Source organism: Pristis pectinata, chromosome 17 (genome assembly GCF_009764475.1).
Source record: "Pristis pectinata isolate sPriPec2 chromosome 17, sPriPec2.1.pri, whole genome shotgun sequence".
Classification (NCBI taxonomy): domain Eukaryota; kingdom Metazoa; phylum Chordata; class Chondrichthyes; order Rhinopristiformes; family Pristidae; genus Pristis; species Pristis pectinata.
The window spans coordinates 39564522-39584146 of NC_067421.1; the positions used below are offsets into that span (position 1 = coordinate 39564522).

The 19625-nt window shown below is 42.6% G+C and overlaps 1 protein-coding gene across 3 annotated transcripts in view; it reads left to right on the forward strand.

Annotated features, from left to right (window-relative positions):
* The window catches only part of tango2 (transport and golgi organization 2 homolog (Drosophila)), a 119256-nt gene extending 104731 nt beyond the window's left edge, over positions 1–14525 (forward strand). For all 3 annotated transcript variants that reach the window (XM_052032366.1, XM_052032367.1, XM_052032365.1), the window contains 4 exons: positions 5466–5536; positions 9578–9731; positions 12561–12665; positions 14266–14525. In XM_052032366.1, coding sequence (XP_051888326.1) covers positions 5466–5536; positions 9578–9731; positions 12561–12665; positions 14266–14386 — 451 coding nt within the window. In that variant the 3' untranslated portion in view covers positions 14387–14525. The remainder of the gene's footprint in view (positions 1–5465; positions 5537–9577; positions 9732–12560; positions 12666–14265) is intronic.
* The last annotated feature ends 5100 nt before the right edge of the window (positions 14526–19625 follow it).

Sequence of the window (19625 nt, forward strand, 5' to 3'; positions counted from 1 at the left end):
TTTTTCTATTATTTCTCGAGTAAGATGTGGTCCTTTGACCAAACCTTTTGCTCACCTGCCCCACATTTCCTTCTGTCAAATTCCATCTAGTGCTCCTGTAAGGATGTTTTACAGTGCTAAAGATACTGCACGTTATCAACTTACAGAATAGAGCGGAGGAGGCAAAGTCTTCGGAATCATTTCAGAAATGATCGTATGCTGCAGTGGAAAGAGAATCATTTAGGACTTTTTTTGCTTGGAAGAGTGGCTTTGTTTTCCTATAACTACACTGTGATCTGTTAAAACCAGTGCTGATGTATGGAAATGCCTGCCAGAAACCCTCATCCCAGTAAATACTCTTATGCTCTGAATCATGTCAATCATTGAACCCATTCCCAATTATCTTGTTTGGAGAGAAATTCTGATAGAAGGACCAGATGTTATCAAATTTTAAAAATGCTTGTTCAGGACTTATAATTAACAAAGAGCTGCATTTTATTAGAGAAATAATGAATTTGAATAAACTGATAAGTCCTCAGTGTTGTGGAAGATTGGGATTGATGTGTAAAGAAGATGATGCAAATGTACTGAATTTTTAAGTAATTTTCTGAATGTTTAATAAGATATTTTCGACATGCACGTGCCTTGGGGAACTTGCTTCAATGAATTTCCTTGGTTTCTTTTCTATCTTAAACATGCTGGAGTTTCAAAGCAGCAGCTACTTTATATTTAGTGCACATTCATTTCCAGTCTTGTATATTATTAAAGCAGAGAAACCCCATAGTTTAAGTTGCACTTGAAATAAATGGGTTGCTGCTCCAGTCAACGTACCCCACCCCTGGGGATGGCCAGTGCCAGCTGCCAAAACAAAAAAGCTGTTGGAATTTGCTCTGAGGTAACTTTAATGCAGTTGAAGATGGAAAAAGCAGCATGTCAGAGTTTGATTGAACTTAGGGCTTCTATAACTATCATATTTTTACTCAAGGATACAAAGAGACTACTGTGTTATTCACTCTTGTGAAAATGATGGTAATTAAGGATAAGCACTCCTAATTCTCCCTGAATAAATTTAATTCTACCAGACGTGAAATCAGAAAAGACCAGACATGCAATATACAACAAAAGCCTGCACATGTGTTTTAAAGCTCAGTTTTATTGAAGGGCAAGAGCATTTTCTGAGTGATTTTTATTATAAGTACTTTCTCTTTTTTAATATAAAACAAATCCTAACAGAGTCCCTTTGACATCTTTCATTAAAATATTTTGGTTTTACTGCTGCCACGGAGACAGTCAAGTCGTGGCTCTCCCTATGAGACGACTGTGGTGCCATTAATTATGGGGTGCCTGGTACGATTTTCCCAGCCTGTCATGTGATCCAAAGTGGATCTCGGCCAAACGAAATTACAGATCCTACCGACCCTCAGTAGAACCTCTTTGATGGCAGAAAACTTTTCCTGGATTTTAGTGGAGGAGGGATTGGAGGGTGGTCCCCGGAAAGGAAGCTCTTCCTCGAAGTCTTCATGATGAAAGTCATCAATTTGAAAGGATGTTAATAGAATTGTTCTGAAATGTTGGTCTAGTTAAGGCAGTGGTTCTTTTAAACCATTAGGAACCCCATCTACTTTTTATGCAGAAATGGTGCAGAACCAATAATTTGGAGTTGTTACTTATTTCCTGCATGCTTCAGATCTCTCCCATTTAGCTTTTCAGTGCTGACTTGTTGGCAGTGATAATAACTTAAGCAACACTGTCATCAGTTGACACACTTTGATTCTCTCCTCTTTTGACCACCACCCCACCTCCATCTTTGGACAGACTACCTGAGGTTGAGAATTCGTGTGAAGACCTACAGGCATTAAACCACCCCCCCACACTCCCCTTCCCCCTTCCCTCAACACACTTTCCACTCCCCCTACCTCCCTCCATGCTCTTCTCTCACCTCCCCCCGCCCCACGCACCTTCCTTTCTCACGTTTATGCGCATGTATTGCATGCATGTGGATGGAATTTTAGCAAAAGAATTGTAGGTTTGAAACTCTTAAATGTCTGTTACAGACCTTCTTGTACTTTTGAGTGGGATTTTTCTCCTTTATCAGCTTTGAACTCCCCTCTGTGATTTGTGAAGAAAGACACTCACTGCAAAGAAAGGTAACAAACTTGAGTGCCGATCGAGAGAGGTTCCTGCACAAACAAAGAGCGCATTCAGCTGAGGTTTCCACTGGATCTTGCCCAACAAATAACTTCCACTTAACAGGTTGTATCCAAGCATCTGAAGTAAATTTAGAATGGGCACTCCTGGTCGTGACAGCCAAATGCACAGGTTAAGATTGTACCTTGGAGTTCAGGGGCTCCCGGATTCCCTTCAGTGAAGGTCAGAGTTTACAGTGCACTCATTCACTCATTATAGATGGGCAAATACCACTTTAGACAGAGTTTGGACAAATATTTTCTCCCCTTCTTTCCAATGCAAATCTGTACCAGCCTCAGCAGGGATAAGCACATATTGTGAGGCCAGAGCTGAATCATTGTATTTGTTTAGTTGTATCTACAATAACCTGCATCTACATAGCACCTTCAACATGACAATCGTCCCAAGATGCATCATAGGAGCCAACTAAGAGATGAACCAAGGTTTTAAGAAGTATCTTACAGAAGGAGAGAAGTTTAGTCGGGGAATAACAGAACTGAGGCAGATGAAGATGCAGCTGCTTTTGATGGAGCAATTAAAATCATGGATACACAATAGGTCAGAACTGGATGAGGACCAGCAGTTAATCTGCAGAGTAGTTTAAACAGAACACCAGTAGACTCTTTGAGAAAAGTCTGCTGAGCAGATCACCTCTTTAGAGAAACAAAGGACTGTAAATGCTGGATTCTAGATGAAAAGCACTATGATGCTGGAGGAACTCAGCAGGCCAGGCAGCATCCGTGGAGAAAAGCAGGTGGTCAACGTTTCGGGTCAGGACCCTTCTTCATGACTGAAGATAGGAAAAGGGGAAGCCCAGTACATGGGAGAGAAAAGCAGAGCAGAGATAGGTGGACAAAAGAGGGGAGGCGGAGTGGGCACAGGGAGGTGATAGGTAGATGCAGGTAAGAGATAGTGATAGGCAGGTGTGGGGGGGGGGGGGGGGGGGGGGGGGGGAAGCAGATCCACCGGGGGATGGGTCAAAGGTAAGAAAGGAAAAAAAGGGCGAGAAATGGGAAGAAGAGAAGAAGCATGGTGGTGGGGAGGGGTGGTTGGAAGGAGGGTGGGGATGACCTAAAGTGGGAGAATTCAATGTTCATGCCGTTAGGCTGCAAGGTTCCCAGACGGAAAATGAGGTGCTGTTCCTCCAGTTTGCGCTTGGAATTCTCCTGGCAGTGGAGGAGGCCGAGGACTGACATATCAGTGATAGTGTGGGAGGGGGAGTTGAAGTGACGGGAAGATGCAGGTCACGGTTACGGACAGAGCGCAGGCGTTCTGCGAAACGGTCACCTAGTCTGCCTTTGGTAAAGTCACCTCCTTAGGTGGTGGGAGTGCAGTCGTTAGCTCCACTGACACGGGTTCAATCCTGACTTCGGGTGCTGTCTCTGTGTGTTCTCTCTGTGACTGTGTGGGTTAGTAGATTAATTGGCCATCGTAAATTCGCCCTAGTATGTGGACGTGGTGAATTTGCTGAGCGGGGTTGATGGGAATGTGGGGGAGAAACACATTGGGATAGGATTAGTGCAATAATTGGTGTTTGATGGTCAGCACAGACTTGGTGGGCCGAAGGGCCTGAGTCCATACTTCTCTCTGACGCTAAAACATTTTTAGTGATGTATAGATAATATATTTTCATTGAATGTTTCTTTTTCTATTAATCTTAGCCTCTCAGCCCATCAAAACAGTCCATGTTCTTTGAAAGACCTGTCTAGTTCATCCCACTGCCCTATTTTTCTCCTTTAATGTTTTTTCTCCTTCTCTGTAAATGTTTCCTTTTCAAATCTTCATCCAACTCCCTGCTGAAAATTACAACTGACTCTGTTTCTACGGCCCATTCAAAAGGAATATTCCAGATCATAAATTCTCAGCAAGAAAATATATCCCCAGATCGTGAAGATGTTTCAATTCTTTTGCCACATCAAGCATGAAATAATAGTACAATCCTAAACGGACAGTAACCGTCACTGGAATAATGTGAAATACCCAAACATGCAATTTGTAACGCGTATCTTTGCAGTCTCACAACATTTGGGGGATTATTTGACTTTATAAGGAAAGATTGCTGACAGCCAAGTACGTCTTCATGCCTAACTGCACAAAGTTTCTAATTAAAAACTCCCAACTCAGTGGCCCCTTGTTAGTACAGTGACATTGGTTCAATCGTTTTTCATTCTGAATTAGAATGTACCTAAAATTCCAGATTGATGTTGCTCTCCTGCTGTTGCTGATCTGCTTCACTGCACTGCTAACCTATGACATCAGTGGTACAGACTGTGTGAGCAGCATAAACAGGCCATCAATGCTCGTGATTCATTCCCACATCAGCACCAGCTGATTTCACAAAAAAAGTCTACATTTGGAAACTCACAAAGATAGAAGCATAAGATTGCTTCCGTTGTTCCTGCTCAATTGGATTATTGTGCTTGTTTTACCAACATTTTTTCACATCTTCGCTTTCTACATTTTATAAACTTACTATACTTCTCTAGTCTTCTGCCTTTCTTGCCTTGTCTTTCCCTATATATCGTCATCCAAGAGATTCCAGATTTGACAATTCCACCCTCTTTGTTAACCCTGAACCCCTTTAATCTTCCCCTTGAATGGCTTCCATTGTTCTGACATTGATTTACCTTCAAATAGCTGTTTCCAGTCTACTTTTGCCAAATCACTTTTGTCCAGTAAAATTGGCCCTGCCCCAGTTTAGAACCTTCGCTCCTATTTTATCCTTTCCCTTTACAGATTTGTTCTTCTGCCTCCCTTGGAGTGTTTGGAGGTATGTAGTCCACTCACAGTAGTGTGGCTGTTCCTCGTTGTTTTTGTTCTGTTGTTCAACCCATATAGCTTCATTTGATGATCTGTCTCTTTTTCATATTGATGTCAGCCCTACTGAGGTGTAACCTGTGACTTTGTGGAGCAACTTTTAGATTTGGCCTTAATTGATAAAATTAATTTCTGCAACTGACTGGGAAGAACACCACAGACAAGCTGTCATGAAAGGGCTGTTTGCAGTGAAAGTAACTGAGAGGAACAAGGCTTGGATTTAAAATTCTTAAGGCATATAGTTCAAAGCAGGGGCCCAGACTGAACCTCAGTAATCTACACACGACTGCACTGGCCAAATGAGATGTTATGATAACCATCAAAGTAATTTGAACAACTGTTCCAAGACATCCTAATGATCACAGTTCCATCCAAAACACCCCAAGGCAAGATGCATTCTATTTAAAAGCACCACTTTTATTGTGATCATAAATCCTGTACAAAGCAAAGCAACTTCTACAACAAATTGTCTTTTCTTGCAGCAACACCAAAGGAGATATGATGTGTTACTATGGGAATAGAAGTGACCAGGAGCCCAGAGTTTTGGATCCAGGTTTGTGTTCTGAATAATGTTAAATTTCTTGAATTATTATTTTAGAACTTTGCATCGCACATAAAAGTATGTTTGTATATGTCTGCCTACCTGTCCCTACGTCTCCAGAATCAGCACAGTCCCGATCTTTACAAACACAGATAGACTTGACGTTTGAATCCCTTACCATTATCAACCAGGCTTCTAAATAACATACCAACACTGCATTGAAAGTGACTGCCATAATAATCCACACCACAGGGCTCCATGTGAAATGGCCACTGCAAGATACCAAAATGATTGCTTGTGCTCTCTGAACAAGTCAGTATGAAAGCCATGTTACAGGAATCATTTGTCGCTGATTCATACAGGACTGTGTGCATGTTTTGGAACAGACTTCCTATGGGAAGTTTGTTCTTTTAGCAAAGGCTTTAACTTTTCAAGCAACGTGTATCTCTTGAGTGATGTTGAGTCAGGAACTAGGAAATTCCAAGGTTCAATCCCTAATTTAAAGTGTGGGCTTTGAAATTCAGTTCTCCAGTCCAAGTCTGATCTCTCTACCTGAGAAAGGATATACTTTTGATAGAGTGAATGCAGACACTATGCATCAGGTTGATTCCTAGGATGGTAGGTTTGTTACATGAGGAGAGATTAAACAGACTGGGCATACACTCTCTCGAGTTCAGAAGAATGAGAGATGATCTCATTGAAAGTTACAAAATTCTTTGAGGTTGACAGGGTTGATTCTTCTCCTGATGAGTGTCTAGCACTGAGGGTCAAAGTGCCAAAGTAAGGGGTTGACCATTAGAGATGAGAAGAAATGTCTTAATTCAGAGGATAGGGGATCCTTGGAATTCTCTACACCTGTAGTGACTCAGTTGTTGACGTGTTCAAGGCAGATCGATAGATTTTTTGATATCAAGGGAGTTATAGGATATAGTTAGGGCACAAAAGTGGCACAGAGATAAGACATCAGCTGTGATTTTATCAAATAGCAGTATAATTATGAGAGGCCAAATGGTCTATTCCTGTTTTCAATTGTTTGTGCTGCACAATTACACAGAAATGTCAAATCCTTTGCCAAACAAAATTAACACTTCCAAGTGTTTGTAGCACACAATGGGAATTTGAATCGTGCTTTCTGGATGTATGACATAACTCCATGTGGAAGCTTTTCAAGTTCAAGTTTATTGTTGTCATAGGCATAAATACACAAGGTATAAATGCCATGAAAATTAGCTTTTTGCAGCAGATGCACAGTACAAGATAAGAACAAACATAGGTTAACGTAAGCTTAAGTTAACATAAATTATACATAACTTACATGTAAACATAACAACACTGGTGCAAGATTGAGAGAGAAGAAAAAAAATTAGTCTGAGATAGTGTTAAGGTTTTTCAAGTCCATTCAAGAACCTGACGGCAGTGGGGAAGAAGCTGTTGTTGAACCTTGAGATGTGGGTCTTCAGGCTCCTGTACCTCCTGCCTGATGGCAGCATCGAGAAGAGGGCACGGCCCGGATGGTGGGGGTCCCTGATGATTGATGTCGCCTTCCTGAGACATCGCCTCTTATAGATGTCCTCGATGGTGGGGAGAGCTGTACCCGTGATGGAGCTGGCTGAGTCCCACCACTCTTTGTAGCCTCTTGTGTTCCTGTGCACTGGAGTTCCCATCCCAGGCCATGATGCAACCAGTCAGAATGCTTTCCACTGTACATCTGTGGAAGTTTGTCAGAGTCTTCGATGAAGTGCTGAGTCTCCTTAAACTTCAAAGAAAGTAGAGATGCTGGCACACCATCTTCATGGTTGCACCTATGTGCTGGGCCCAGGATAGATCCCCCGAGATTTTGACACCCAGGAAATTGAAGCTGCTCGTCCTTTGCACCACAGACCCTTCAATGACAACTGGTGCATGTTTGCCTGACTTCCTCTTCATAAATTCCACAGTCAGTTCCTTGGTCATGCTGACATTGAGTGCAAAATTGTTGTTACAACACCATCTCACTCTGACCTATCTCCTCTACACTGCCTCGCTTTTGGTGCAGAACTGATGTCATTTAGTATGCAATGCACATTTTAAATCACTGCCACAGCACTGGACATGCATCATAGGGAAACATCATGACCCTTGATCAAAAACATCAGCTATTAATGATAGGAAGAATGTTTCTTGAGTCACTATTGAATTGTCCATCTTCCCTAATAGACCAATGAACCAGATGTGCTTATTTGCTTGTTTCTTGAGATGTGGCATTTTTTTTTAATCATTCAAGAGATGTGGGCTTCACAGGCTGAGGCAGCATTTAATTGTCCATCCCTAGTTACCCTTGAGAAGGTGGTGGTGAGCTGCCGCCTTGAACCACTGCAGTCCTTGAGGTTGGATATACCACAATACTGTCAGGGAGGGAGTTCCAGGATCTTGACCCGGTGACGGTGAAGGAACGGCGATATATTTCCAAGTCAGGATGGTGTGTGGCTCGGAGGGCACCTTCCTGTCTCCTTCCAGCTAGTGGAGGCCGTGGGTTTGGAAGGTGCTGTCTAAGGAGTCCTGGCGAGTTGCTGCAGTGCCTCCTGCAGATGGCACAGGCTGCTTCTACTGTGTGGAGTGAGTGAATGGTTGTGGATGGGGTGCCTATCAAGCGGGCTGCTATGTCCTTTATGGTGTCAAGCTTCTTAGTGTTGTCGAAGCTGCATTCATCCAGTTAAGTTCCTTTTAAAGCTCTGATCCCATGGTGTCAACTTCCATTGATACAGTGTTCAGTTGCATGACTGACAAGCGGAGTGTTGCCGCTCTGATTAGCCTATTCAGCCTCTCCTTCATCAGCAATTTAGATAAGATCAAACATCTTTATTACTCACATGTACATCGAAACACACAGTGAAATGCATCTTTTGCGTAGAGTGATCTGGGGTCAGCCCGCAAGTGTCGCCACACTTCCGGCGCCAACACAGCGTGCCCACAACTTCCTAACCCATATGTCTTTGGAATGTGGGAGGAAACCGGAGCACCCGGAGGAAACCCAAGCAGACACGGGGAGACCGTACAAACTCCATACAGACAGTGGCCAGAATTGAACCTGGGTCACTGGTGCTGTAATAGCGTTACACTAACCGCTACACTACCGTGCCTGCCCTAATTTCCACGCAGAACTGCCAGCATGGCAGAAGTTTGTACTTGTGCATCCTGAAACTAAATGCAGTTAATATCCATAATTGCACTAAAGTCCAGTATATTCTGCTGTTTATACAACTTCTTCTGTGCGCATATCTCTCGGACAACAGCATCACCACAGTTACCCTCATCACCTTTGAGCAGGAGCGGGAGAAGTAAAGCATCAGGCACTGTGCTGCTCAAAGTCTTTCAATGATACCGTAACCTTTGTTTTGTTGGATAGGATGTTAATCTGGATTGTTCAAGAACAAGAATTAGACTTGGGTCTGATGCTCCTCAAGATCAAATAACTTGTTAGCATTCACAGACTAAAGTTTAACTAACACATGGTCTTTAGACAAGGTATAAAAATCAGCAGTTGCACAGAAAGTCTTTGCCCTGTCAGAATCAACACCTTCATTTTAAATAGTATTTTTTATAAATGTGAAAATCCTCGCATGTCCTAGTGTTTGCATGTTTGAATGTTTGCAGATTATATCTGGAGTACTGGGTCCACTTTGAGATTGTGCATTCCGGATCATGAATCCTGATTGTAGTTTCAGGGTCTTAGTTTTTGGGTGATCTGTTCTTGGGTGCTCAGGCAGCTGTATGTATTTGTACAAAACTAATGTTGCCATAGTTGGTGTCAGACCTGAATCACAATCGTCATTGCTGCTTTTCACCCATTCACAGTTGGTTCCAAGAATTTAAGAAGAGTAATGATCTTTGAAGAGTGATATATGTGTGTGTGTGTGTGTGTGTGTGTGTGTGTGTGTGTGTGTGTGTGTGTGTGTGTGTGTGTGTATAGAGAGAGAGATAGATAGATAGATAGGAGTATGGAGGTAGATAACATTTCTGCTGTAATTGAGATTAATGCCATCTTTCTTGTTGTTTTTATCTGTGTATTCCTAGGTATTTATGGGCTTTGCAACAGTCTTCTTGATACTCCATGGAAGAAACTTGTTAATGGGAAAAAGCTTTTCACAGAAACTATTAAGAAAAGCTGTGCACTTTCTCCAGAGAACTTGACGCAAGAGCTCTTAAACATGCTGAATAACGAAGAATAGTATGTACTTTTTACAATATCTGTCCTAAACCTGCTTATACTCTTCGTATCACATAAATAACAGCTGTTCCACTGACCTGCTAAGTCACGGCACCACCACTTGCAGACCAGAAGACCCAAGTTTGACCGTTGGTTTAATTAGTCCCAGTTCAGGTGGTATCTAGGCTGACGTCAGCTGAGACCACTGGACCATCTTGCAATCTTTCCATCTGGAAAGTGTTTGACTAGAATTGGACATACCTGTGATCGTCTCTACATCCAAATAGTCACAGTTAAGGGTCACCCGTGGAACACTGATGTGGGGCACTTGATTTAACAAATTACTGAGCATCATTTACTGCTCAATAAGTACAAATTGAGTTAAATTATTATCAAGTCCCAATTGTACATCTCCTTGTATTTTAATCAAATTAACATGGGAATGTGCTAAGGAGCAGGTAATTTGCCCAGATTCTAGTTCCTATGACTTTGGGAAAATGGTCACTATATGCTTGGATACCGACATAAATGTGTCAGGGGAGCATTTGACTTCAGTGCCAAGGAGCTTGGTTTGAATCCCATCTTTCAAACCCAAGCTTTTTTGAGGATTCGGTGGTACTGCTTCATCCTTTGGAAATTTCACTTCGATTTCCAAAGTTATAGTTTTAAACCCCACTCCAGAACTTAGACTTGCACTCAACACGTGACTTCTATTCTAGTCACTATACCCTAGTCACTTATTGAAATGATTAATATGATAGTCTCGCTAAGCAAATACACGAGTTCAATCCTTGTTGATAAACAAAGCACCTATACAGCTTTCTTGTATGCAATATTTTCATGTTGTCAATTATTTAAAAATAAGTGAACTAATACCCATTTTAAACTGCGAACAATACAAACCTATTAAATGATTCTGCATGTGATCTGAAAATCTGTACAGTTATTTTTTAAATTGGCAAGTTTTGTCCTCACATTTCATCCCACCAGCCTACGTATCCAACACATCATTCTCTGCCACTTCCGCCATCTCCAACGGGACCCCACCACCAAGCATATCTTCCCCCCCCCCCCCACCCCTTTCTGCCTTTCACAGGGACCGCTCTCTCTGCGACTCCCTTGTTCACTCCTCACCCCCACCCATCCCACTCCCACCCTGGGAACTTTCCACTGCCCTCTCCATAGGTGCAACACCTGCCCCTACACCACCTCCATCAACTCCATCCAGGGACCCAAACAGGGAGGTGCAGGTGAGACAGAGATTCACCTGCACCTCCCTTAGTATTATCTACTACATTCGGTGCTCCAAGTGTGGCCCCCTCTCCATTGGTGAGACCAAGCACAGACCAGGTGACCGTTTCGCAGAACACCTGTGCTCTGTCCGTAACCGCGACCTGCATCTCCCCATTGCCAGTCACTTTAACTCCCTCTCCCACACTATCACTGATATGTCAGTCCTCGGCCTCCTCCACTGCCGGGAGAATTCCAAGCGCAAACTGGAGGAACAGCACCTCATTTTCCATCTTGGAACCTTGCAGCCTGACGGCATGAACATTTGAATTCTCCCACTTTAGGTAATTCCCACCCCCCCCCACCCCCCCCCCAACCATGCTTCTTCTCTTCCCTTTCCTAGTCTATCTCTCTATTTTCTCCCCTTTTTTTTCCTCTCTCTCCTCACCTTTGACCCACCCCCCGATGGATCTGCTCTCCCCTCCCCCCCCACCTGCCTATCACTATCTCTTATCTGCATCTACCTATCACCACTTTGTGCCCACCCCACCTCCCCTCTTTAGTCCACCTATCACTGCTCTGCTTTTCCCTCCTATATATTGGGCTTCCCCTTTTCCTATCTTCAGTCCCGAAAAAGGGTCCCAACCCAAAACGTTGACCGTCTGCTTTTCTCCACGGAGGCTGCCTGGCCTGCTGAGTTCCTCCAGCATCATCGTGTTTCTCATCTAGATTCCAGCATCTGCAGTCCTTTGTTTCTCTTTTCCACACCTTATCACCTCTTTGGTGTCCAGTGTGGCACCAGATGAGCATGGAGTTATTCCAGCAAAAATGGAGATAATTTGGCCCATTGCAGAGAGTTGTGAACACAGCCCAGTCCATCACACAAACCAACCTCCCCTACACTGACTATGTCTACAGTTCGTGCTGCCTCAGGAAGGTAACCAACATAATCAAAGACCCCTCCCACCCTGGTCTTTCTCTCTTCTCCACTCTCCAGTCGGGCATAAGATACAAAAGCTTGAGAACACGTACCACCAGGCTCAAGGACAGCTTCTATCCCGCTGTTATTAGACTCTTGAACGGACCTCTCGTACGCTGAAAATGAACTCTTGATTCTCCCAATCTACCTCGGCATGGCCCTTGCACTTTATTTGTCTACCTGCACAGCACTTCCTCTAACTGTAACACTATATTCTCTTCCTTTTTATTACCTTGGTGTACTGGTGCATGGAACGAACTGTCTGGATGGCACGCAAACAAAAGCTTTTCACTGTATCTCTGTACAAGTGACAATAGTACTCCAATTCCAATTCCGAGTTCCTATTGGTCCCAAGGGGAGCATTCTGTCTGGATGAATTCCCCTGTCGTTCTACCACAATGTGTTTGAGTCTGGCTGCTGTCCAAGGATGTGGTTCACATTTGGGCTCTTTGAGAGTACAGTGCAGTGTCACTGAACCACTAGAGATTCTTGCCTGTATCTTTTGGTGAATATTATTAGTTCTTAGCGAATCAGACCTCTGTTAAATTGGATTTATTGCACGTGATTAAAATCTAAGCAGAACGGTACCCTGACTGTTTGCAGCTCTAACTGATGGTGGAATTTTGTCATTTTATTACCAGCCAATTGCCAGTCACTGATATAGAGGAGCAAGGTCAGGATTTCATTCGACCTATCTTAGAGGAGTTCTCGGCATTGTTCATTCGCACTTCCTTTTATGGCACTCGGTGAGTTGTGAACTGTCAGTCCCTATCGAGTTATGGTTAGCATTAGGCTATTAACAGAGCTAAGTACAAAGATATTAACCACATACACCATATCAAAGGATTACAAACAGTCTGGTTGCTTCTCTTGAGACTGCTCTCCAGTCAGACTACATGGAGTCTCAGCACTTACCCTGTCAATCCTTTCTGGAATCTTTGTGTCCCAGTGGGATCATCTCTCACCTCCACTGATCGCTTCTGCATGGGATAACCCTCCAATTCCCATAATCACTGTGAATTAACACTGCACTGCCCCCGAAGTAAGTGTACATCAAAATAGGCAGACCAAAATTGCACACACTACTTCACATATGATCTCACCAAAGCCTTGTGCAATTGCAGCAAGACATCCTTAACCTTTTTACTCCAGTCACCAATCCGATCACTTGCTGTACCTGTACATTAAATTTCTATGTTTCACTAACAAGCACACCAGGATCCTATGGCACACCAACATTTACTGGTTTCTTACCATATTCTACTTCTCTATTCACCCTACCAAAGTGAGCAATTTCACATTTTTCCATATTATTCTTCATCTGCAGTCATTTTGTACATTCATTTCCAGGCTCTCCGTGTCCTCTGCATGTTTCACACATAGCTTTGAATCGATTGGATTTGACGTGGAGGCATTTCCACCTCCCCATTCCCCTGCCACCAATCGAAACTAGCGTCAGGATTGAAATCAACCTGCCTTCCTGCCCCTCAGTAAATTCGTAAACAGATGTTTAAGCCAGGTTTCATCCATGGTCTGAGCCAGGTTCATTTGCTTTGAGTGGCGGTAGGGACCTTGGCACCCCTGAATGTGGAGGATTTAAGAGGGTTCCCTCTCACCTAATCCTCACTGAAATTATTCATTTCTTAACAGAGAATGAGAATCCAATGTTGTTTTGGTGCCTCCTCTAGTTCAGTAGAATATTATAGGTCACTAATTCTTGCATGTGGACAATGGTTGTTAGGGTGATGTGCCACAGAACAGCCAAAGCCAAGCTTCAATATCTCCAGGAACTTGGGAATAGTGCAGGATAGGGTATTTTACCAATTACTTTATGAAGGACATATCCTGTATTTTCACCATTCAGGCTCTTTTTATAATCAGCATTTTATTTGATAACTTGTTAGGAATAGATTACTGAGTCTTTGACAGTCTGCACAAGTGAATCTTTAAGGATTTAATTTTCTGAAGTTGTTTTCAAAATCCACCAGTACTGTACCACATGCAATATTAATAATCTGCTGTTGTTTAAACCAAAGTAGAAAGATGTGAAACCATTAAGTATTTCTGTGGTCATGGACTTTGAATTTCTTGTGGTATTATTTCATTGATTATATATTTCATCAAAGTCCTCGAGAGTAAGTATTTAATATAGTTTAGTTTAACTAGATTCATATATTTTTGGACTTGCTATTCTTAAAAAAGGCACTTAGCACATCGCCGGTTGTTCAATGGAACATCGTAACTTTTTATGCTGCTTTTCTTCTTTACTTTTGTTCACTTTCTGTTTTTTTTAAACTCCAGAGTTCTTCTCAGTTTATTGAAACATCTGACTTTTTCTATTCTCAGGACAAACACAGTCATCCTTGTTGACGCTAAAGGGCATGTAACCTTCACAGAGCGTTGCCTGCTCAAGCCTGACACAAACCAATGGAAAGTCAGCTCCTACCAGTTTGAACTTGAGACTTAACAGCTTTCCATTCAACACACAGTGAAAAAGAAAGGAACAGGAAATAAAGTTGACTGGAAATGAAAGCATATTTTGCAGATCCTGCGGGTTTCTTGGACACTGCAGATGTAAATGGTTGATTAAAACATACTGCATCCTAGCAACTACCTTGACTTTAAAGAGTCTTTGCTACTTAGTATTCCACACAGTTTATGGTGTTTATTTGTGTGAGCGTACATTTCTGTGAGTATATTTCTGTGTGTGTGATTGTGGCTTTGTTTGTGCGTGTGTCTGTGGATGTTTCTGGGAGTGCGGTTGTGTCCGTGTGGGTGAGTGGATGTGTGTAATGGTGAGTACATCTGGAAAACTCCTTCTTCTGATTTGGTTAATATTACTATCATTATTCAATGCAATGCATTCTTGGAAATGCACGTAATTTCAGATTACTAATGCTTCAATAGATTATTTATCTGTCAAAAACAGGTCGATCAAATGTCTATAGGGAATATTTGGAAATGTGTATGATTTTTTCCTCCCCTCCCATATTTCAATTATGATTTTCCCTCCATAAGCTTTTCCACTCCTTTTACAACTCATTTGAGAGGAATTCATAACTTATTAAGTACAAATGGAAGATTTTGTAATACTCATCAACTCAGCATCCTGAAACATCAGCTCTGTTTCTCTTTCTGCAGATGCTGACTGACCTGCTGAGTGTTTACAACAATTTCTTCTTGTTTCAGGTTTCCAGCATCTGCACTTTTTTTTTGATTTTTCATCTACTTGTTCCCTGGATTTCACATAACTGAGTAATGGGTTACAAAGGGATGCATACTGGTAAAAACAACAAGATGCTGGAGAAACTCAGCAGGCCAGGCAGCATCCGTGGAGAAAAACAGATTGTCAATGTTTCGGGTCAGGATCCTTCTTCAGTACTAAAGATAGGAAAAGGGGAAGCCCAATATATAGGGGGAGCGGAGGCCACACTTGGAGCACCGAATGCAGTAGATGATATTAGGGGAGGTGCAGGTAAATTACCAAATGCAGTAGATGGTATAAGGGGAATCCAAGTGTGGCCTCCTTTACATTAGCGAGACCAAACGCAGACTAGGTGACCATTTTGTAGAACACCTGTGCTCCGTCCGTAACCGCGATCTGCATCTCCCCGTTGCCAGTCACTTCAACTCCCCCTCCCACTTCATCACTGATATGTCAGTCCTCGGCCTCCTCCACTGCCAGAAGTCCAAACACAAACTAAGATGAGATTTCTTTATTAGTCACATGCACATTGAAACACACAGTGAAATGCATCTTTTTGTGTAGAGTGTTCTGGGGGCAGCCCGCAAGTGTCGCCACGCTTCCGGCACCAACGTAGCATGCCCACAACTTCCTAACCCGTACATCTTTGGAATATGGGAGGAAACCGGAGAAAACCCGCGGGGAGAACGTACAAACTCCTTACAGACAGCGGCCGGAATTGAACCCGGGTTGCTGGCGCTGTAATAGCGTTACGCGAACCGCCACCCTATGTGCCTGCCTGGAGAAACAGCAGCTCATTTTCCACCTTGGGACCTTACAGCCTAATGGCATGAACAACGAATTCTCCCACTTTAAGTAAACCAAATCCCCTGCCCCCCCCCCCCCCCCAACCATACCTCATCTTTTCTTTCCTAGCCTCTCTTTTTTCTCCTCACTTTTTTTCCTCCCCTCCCCTCATGGGGCACCTTGCTCCTTCCCTTTGACCCATTCCCTGGTGGATCTGCTCTCCCCTCCTCCCCTGCATCTGCCCATCGCTATCGCTTACCTGCATCTACCTGTCACCACCTTGTGTCCATCCCACCTACCCTCTTTAATCCACCTATCACTGCTCTGCTTTTCCCTCATATATTGGGCTTCCCCTTTCCCTACCTTCAGTCCTGAAGAAGGGTCCTGACCTGAAACATTGACCGTCTGTTTTTCTCTACGGATGCTGCCTGGTCTGCTGAGTTCCTCCAGCAGCATTGTGTTTTTTCATCTAGATTCCAGCATCTGCAGTCCTTTTGTTTCTCTTGTATACTGGAAAAATTTGTTCCTCAATTTTTTTATCCCCCTTCTTTGCCTTGTGAGGAGCACACTTCCCAGGGTAATCACAGCATTCCTACACTACCAGCAACATGTCATTTGTACCAAAGAATCAACACTGAAATGCTGTTGCTCTCTCCACCAACATGTCAAGCCACATTTTCAAGGAATTTTATTATCTTTTGTTTTTCTCAGGACTGTTGAACATGAAATGACAATTGACATTGATACCACATTGGGGTCAAAACTATTGTCAATGCACCTTTTCTTCATTTCTTTATAAAAAGAGAAGGGAATAAACTCAACTTCAAAAGAATAATATTTGCCATAAAAATCCAAGCAGTATTATACTACATGTTGTCTCGAAATGTGCCTTTGTGGCACCAAATCTTTTATGTCAATCTTCAGCCAACAATGAAGGTTATCAGTTGTAGCTATAATTTAATTAATTATCATGGTGCAGCCATGTTAAATTCACAGTATCTGCAGCACACAGTAATGGCTGCCTGTGTCTCTTTATCGAAAACAGAATAAAATGTGGGAGATGTCAAACTGGTCATGGCACAGTGTATTATTAAATTGCATCTTTGTGACCCAGATCTATAATATATTTCTTTTTGCTCAATCAAACCAATTGTATAGGTCCCTTGGTGGTCTCAGTGGAGGCCGGGAATGCAGAAGTTAAAAGTTAAATTCCACGGTCCGTGCTGAATTAATTGACTTCAACTGTGACACTGACAAAAGTGTGACTGAGAGGAAAAGTGGTCAGAGTTCCCAAACCTATTGGTTTATAGTGACATCAGCTAGAAAATGCCTCTGTGTGGGTTTCACATTGGTTAGGATGGAAATATGCTCAACCTCACTGCCTGAGGCAATTGAATGTATGATGTGCGTACCGTCAAGCTCACACTTGAAGAATATCGACGGCTCATTATTAGAGGATTCCCAACACTTGTGGGGCAAGGAATCAATGCCTTCTTGTGGCTAAAGAGAGGAAAAGAAGTATGGGACAGGAAAAGATTTAAGCAGGTATTGTGGTGGGGGATAGACTACTTGAGTGAGCAATTTTGGTTCCAGTTTGTATCTGAGATTTGGGTGAGGGGAATAACGACGATGAGTTCACTTTGATCAGGCCAACAAATGGGGCAGAAAGTTTTCCATCTTCACACAAACCCAAGAAACAGCAAGAGTAGAACATACTCTTCTCTCAAGCCTGCTCTACCTTTCGGTAACATTATGGCTGATCAGATCTTTGGCTCAACCATTTTCCTGCCGTGTCCCCGTACTGCATACAATCTATCTGTCTCAGCCCAAGCAGAACCAGAGGTGGGGGCAAGAGCTGTCACCACCATATTAATATTAATGGTGCCCCTGGCAACTGTTCAGTCAGAAGGAATGCCATCCCTGGCTAACCTCCCCACTCTATCTCAGGACTGATATTTTTGAAGGCTAGATATTGGGAAGTGGAGGAAGTACTTGGAGGTCAGAAAGAAGCTGGGTTAATAATCAACAAAGGAATGAATGGGATTTTCAGCAACTGCTTGATTCCCAACAGATGTTTCATTCTTATGCTGAACAGTTTATCGACCCACACACAAATATCATGCTGGCTGTTAAGGCTGAGTGCTATTCACATTTCATAAACTTTTTATTCCGTTCATTTTGGAGTGATTGTGAAGTAGAGAATTCTTTGAAGCATTGCAAAGAACCTGGGTGGTTGTCCAGGAGTTTCTATTCTGTCATAGGTTTAAATTGCATATGGTGTATTGAAAGTTGGACCAGGCCATTCTGCCCCTTGATCAGCCCCTTGATTAGACTGTGGCTGACCTGCTTCTTCATTTTATTCGCCTGCATTCATCGTATTATTCTTGCAAACCCTAGAATGTATTGGGTTCAGATGTAAACATTTTCATTGACTCACCAACAACTTGCACAACCTTTAGGGAGGAAGTTACAATCTTCCAGCACCTAATGTGCTTCCTTACATAAATGACCTGACAGTAGTTTCTCACTTTCCACATCAGAGGAGGTTTCTCTATCCTATGAAATTCCTTAACCATTTTAAATAGCTCAGTGAAATTGTCCTTCACACTCAACCCAGGTTGATGCAATCTTTATAATTTAACCCTGAAATCATTCTTTGTAGTTCTGTACCCCTTCCAAAGCCAGCGTGCCATTCCTGAGGTTCATAACAGTACATAAGGCTCCAGGCACTCTAACCAAGGAAAACATTTCATTTTTTTATCATTTGAGATATTTCTGATGTCTGACACTGTGATGCCTGAATGTCACACAGCAGGGCTGCTCACCAACCTTTGCAGTCAAGCTCATTATTTTGAACTGTGACTATTCAGGAGCAGGGAGACAGAGTCAGAGAGAACATAGTTAATATAGGAATTATTGAACTAGCCTTCAAACTACTTCCAAATGTATTGATACTTATAAGCACTGAAATCACATGGTACAACTGTGTAAGCAAAGACCACTCTCTCATGAAATAGTAACTGTGGTTATCACATGGAGCCAGCAGTCACTTGACATAAGTGACCTGGAATCTGACCACCGTCGTTGTACAAACAATGATTGGTTTGTGTATATGTATTTACATACGTTTGTTCAATATTGGGACACAGCAACTTTGACATGACCGTGAGGCATTCCAGCACTATTGGCCAAAGGTACTAGAAACATGAGGCCACTTTGAGACAGCTGAGACAAAGGGCTATGTTAATTGGATTCCAGACAACTCTTTTGAGATATGCATTGAAACTCCAAACCATGACAAATTGATGAAATCATGATGAGGAGATCAATGTACAATAGATGCAAAATGAACCAGGTGGCTGAGAAAGACCATTGATACAGAGGAACGATAGATGAATGCTCAAAGTATTACTACCGTGAGTCATTTTGGAGTAAAAGTATTTGGCACTGTTGAAACACATATGTCCTCTGTCTCAACCCCATGCACTGTGGGAGGTCCCAGATGGCTACCTGGATACCTGGTCTCACCAAAGATGGTCACTCTCACATTTGATGGGCTGACAGTCACCTGTCATGTGTTATAACTTTAACTGAGAAGTATAAAACTCAATTGTAGTTGAGTTTCAGGGAGATTCTTCCATTGATCTCCCCTGTCTGTTTGCACCTAATAAAGACCTTTTACATCTACAGCTCTAGGCTCTGAGTGGCTTTCAAC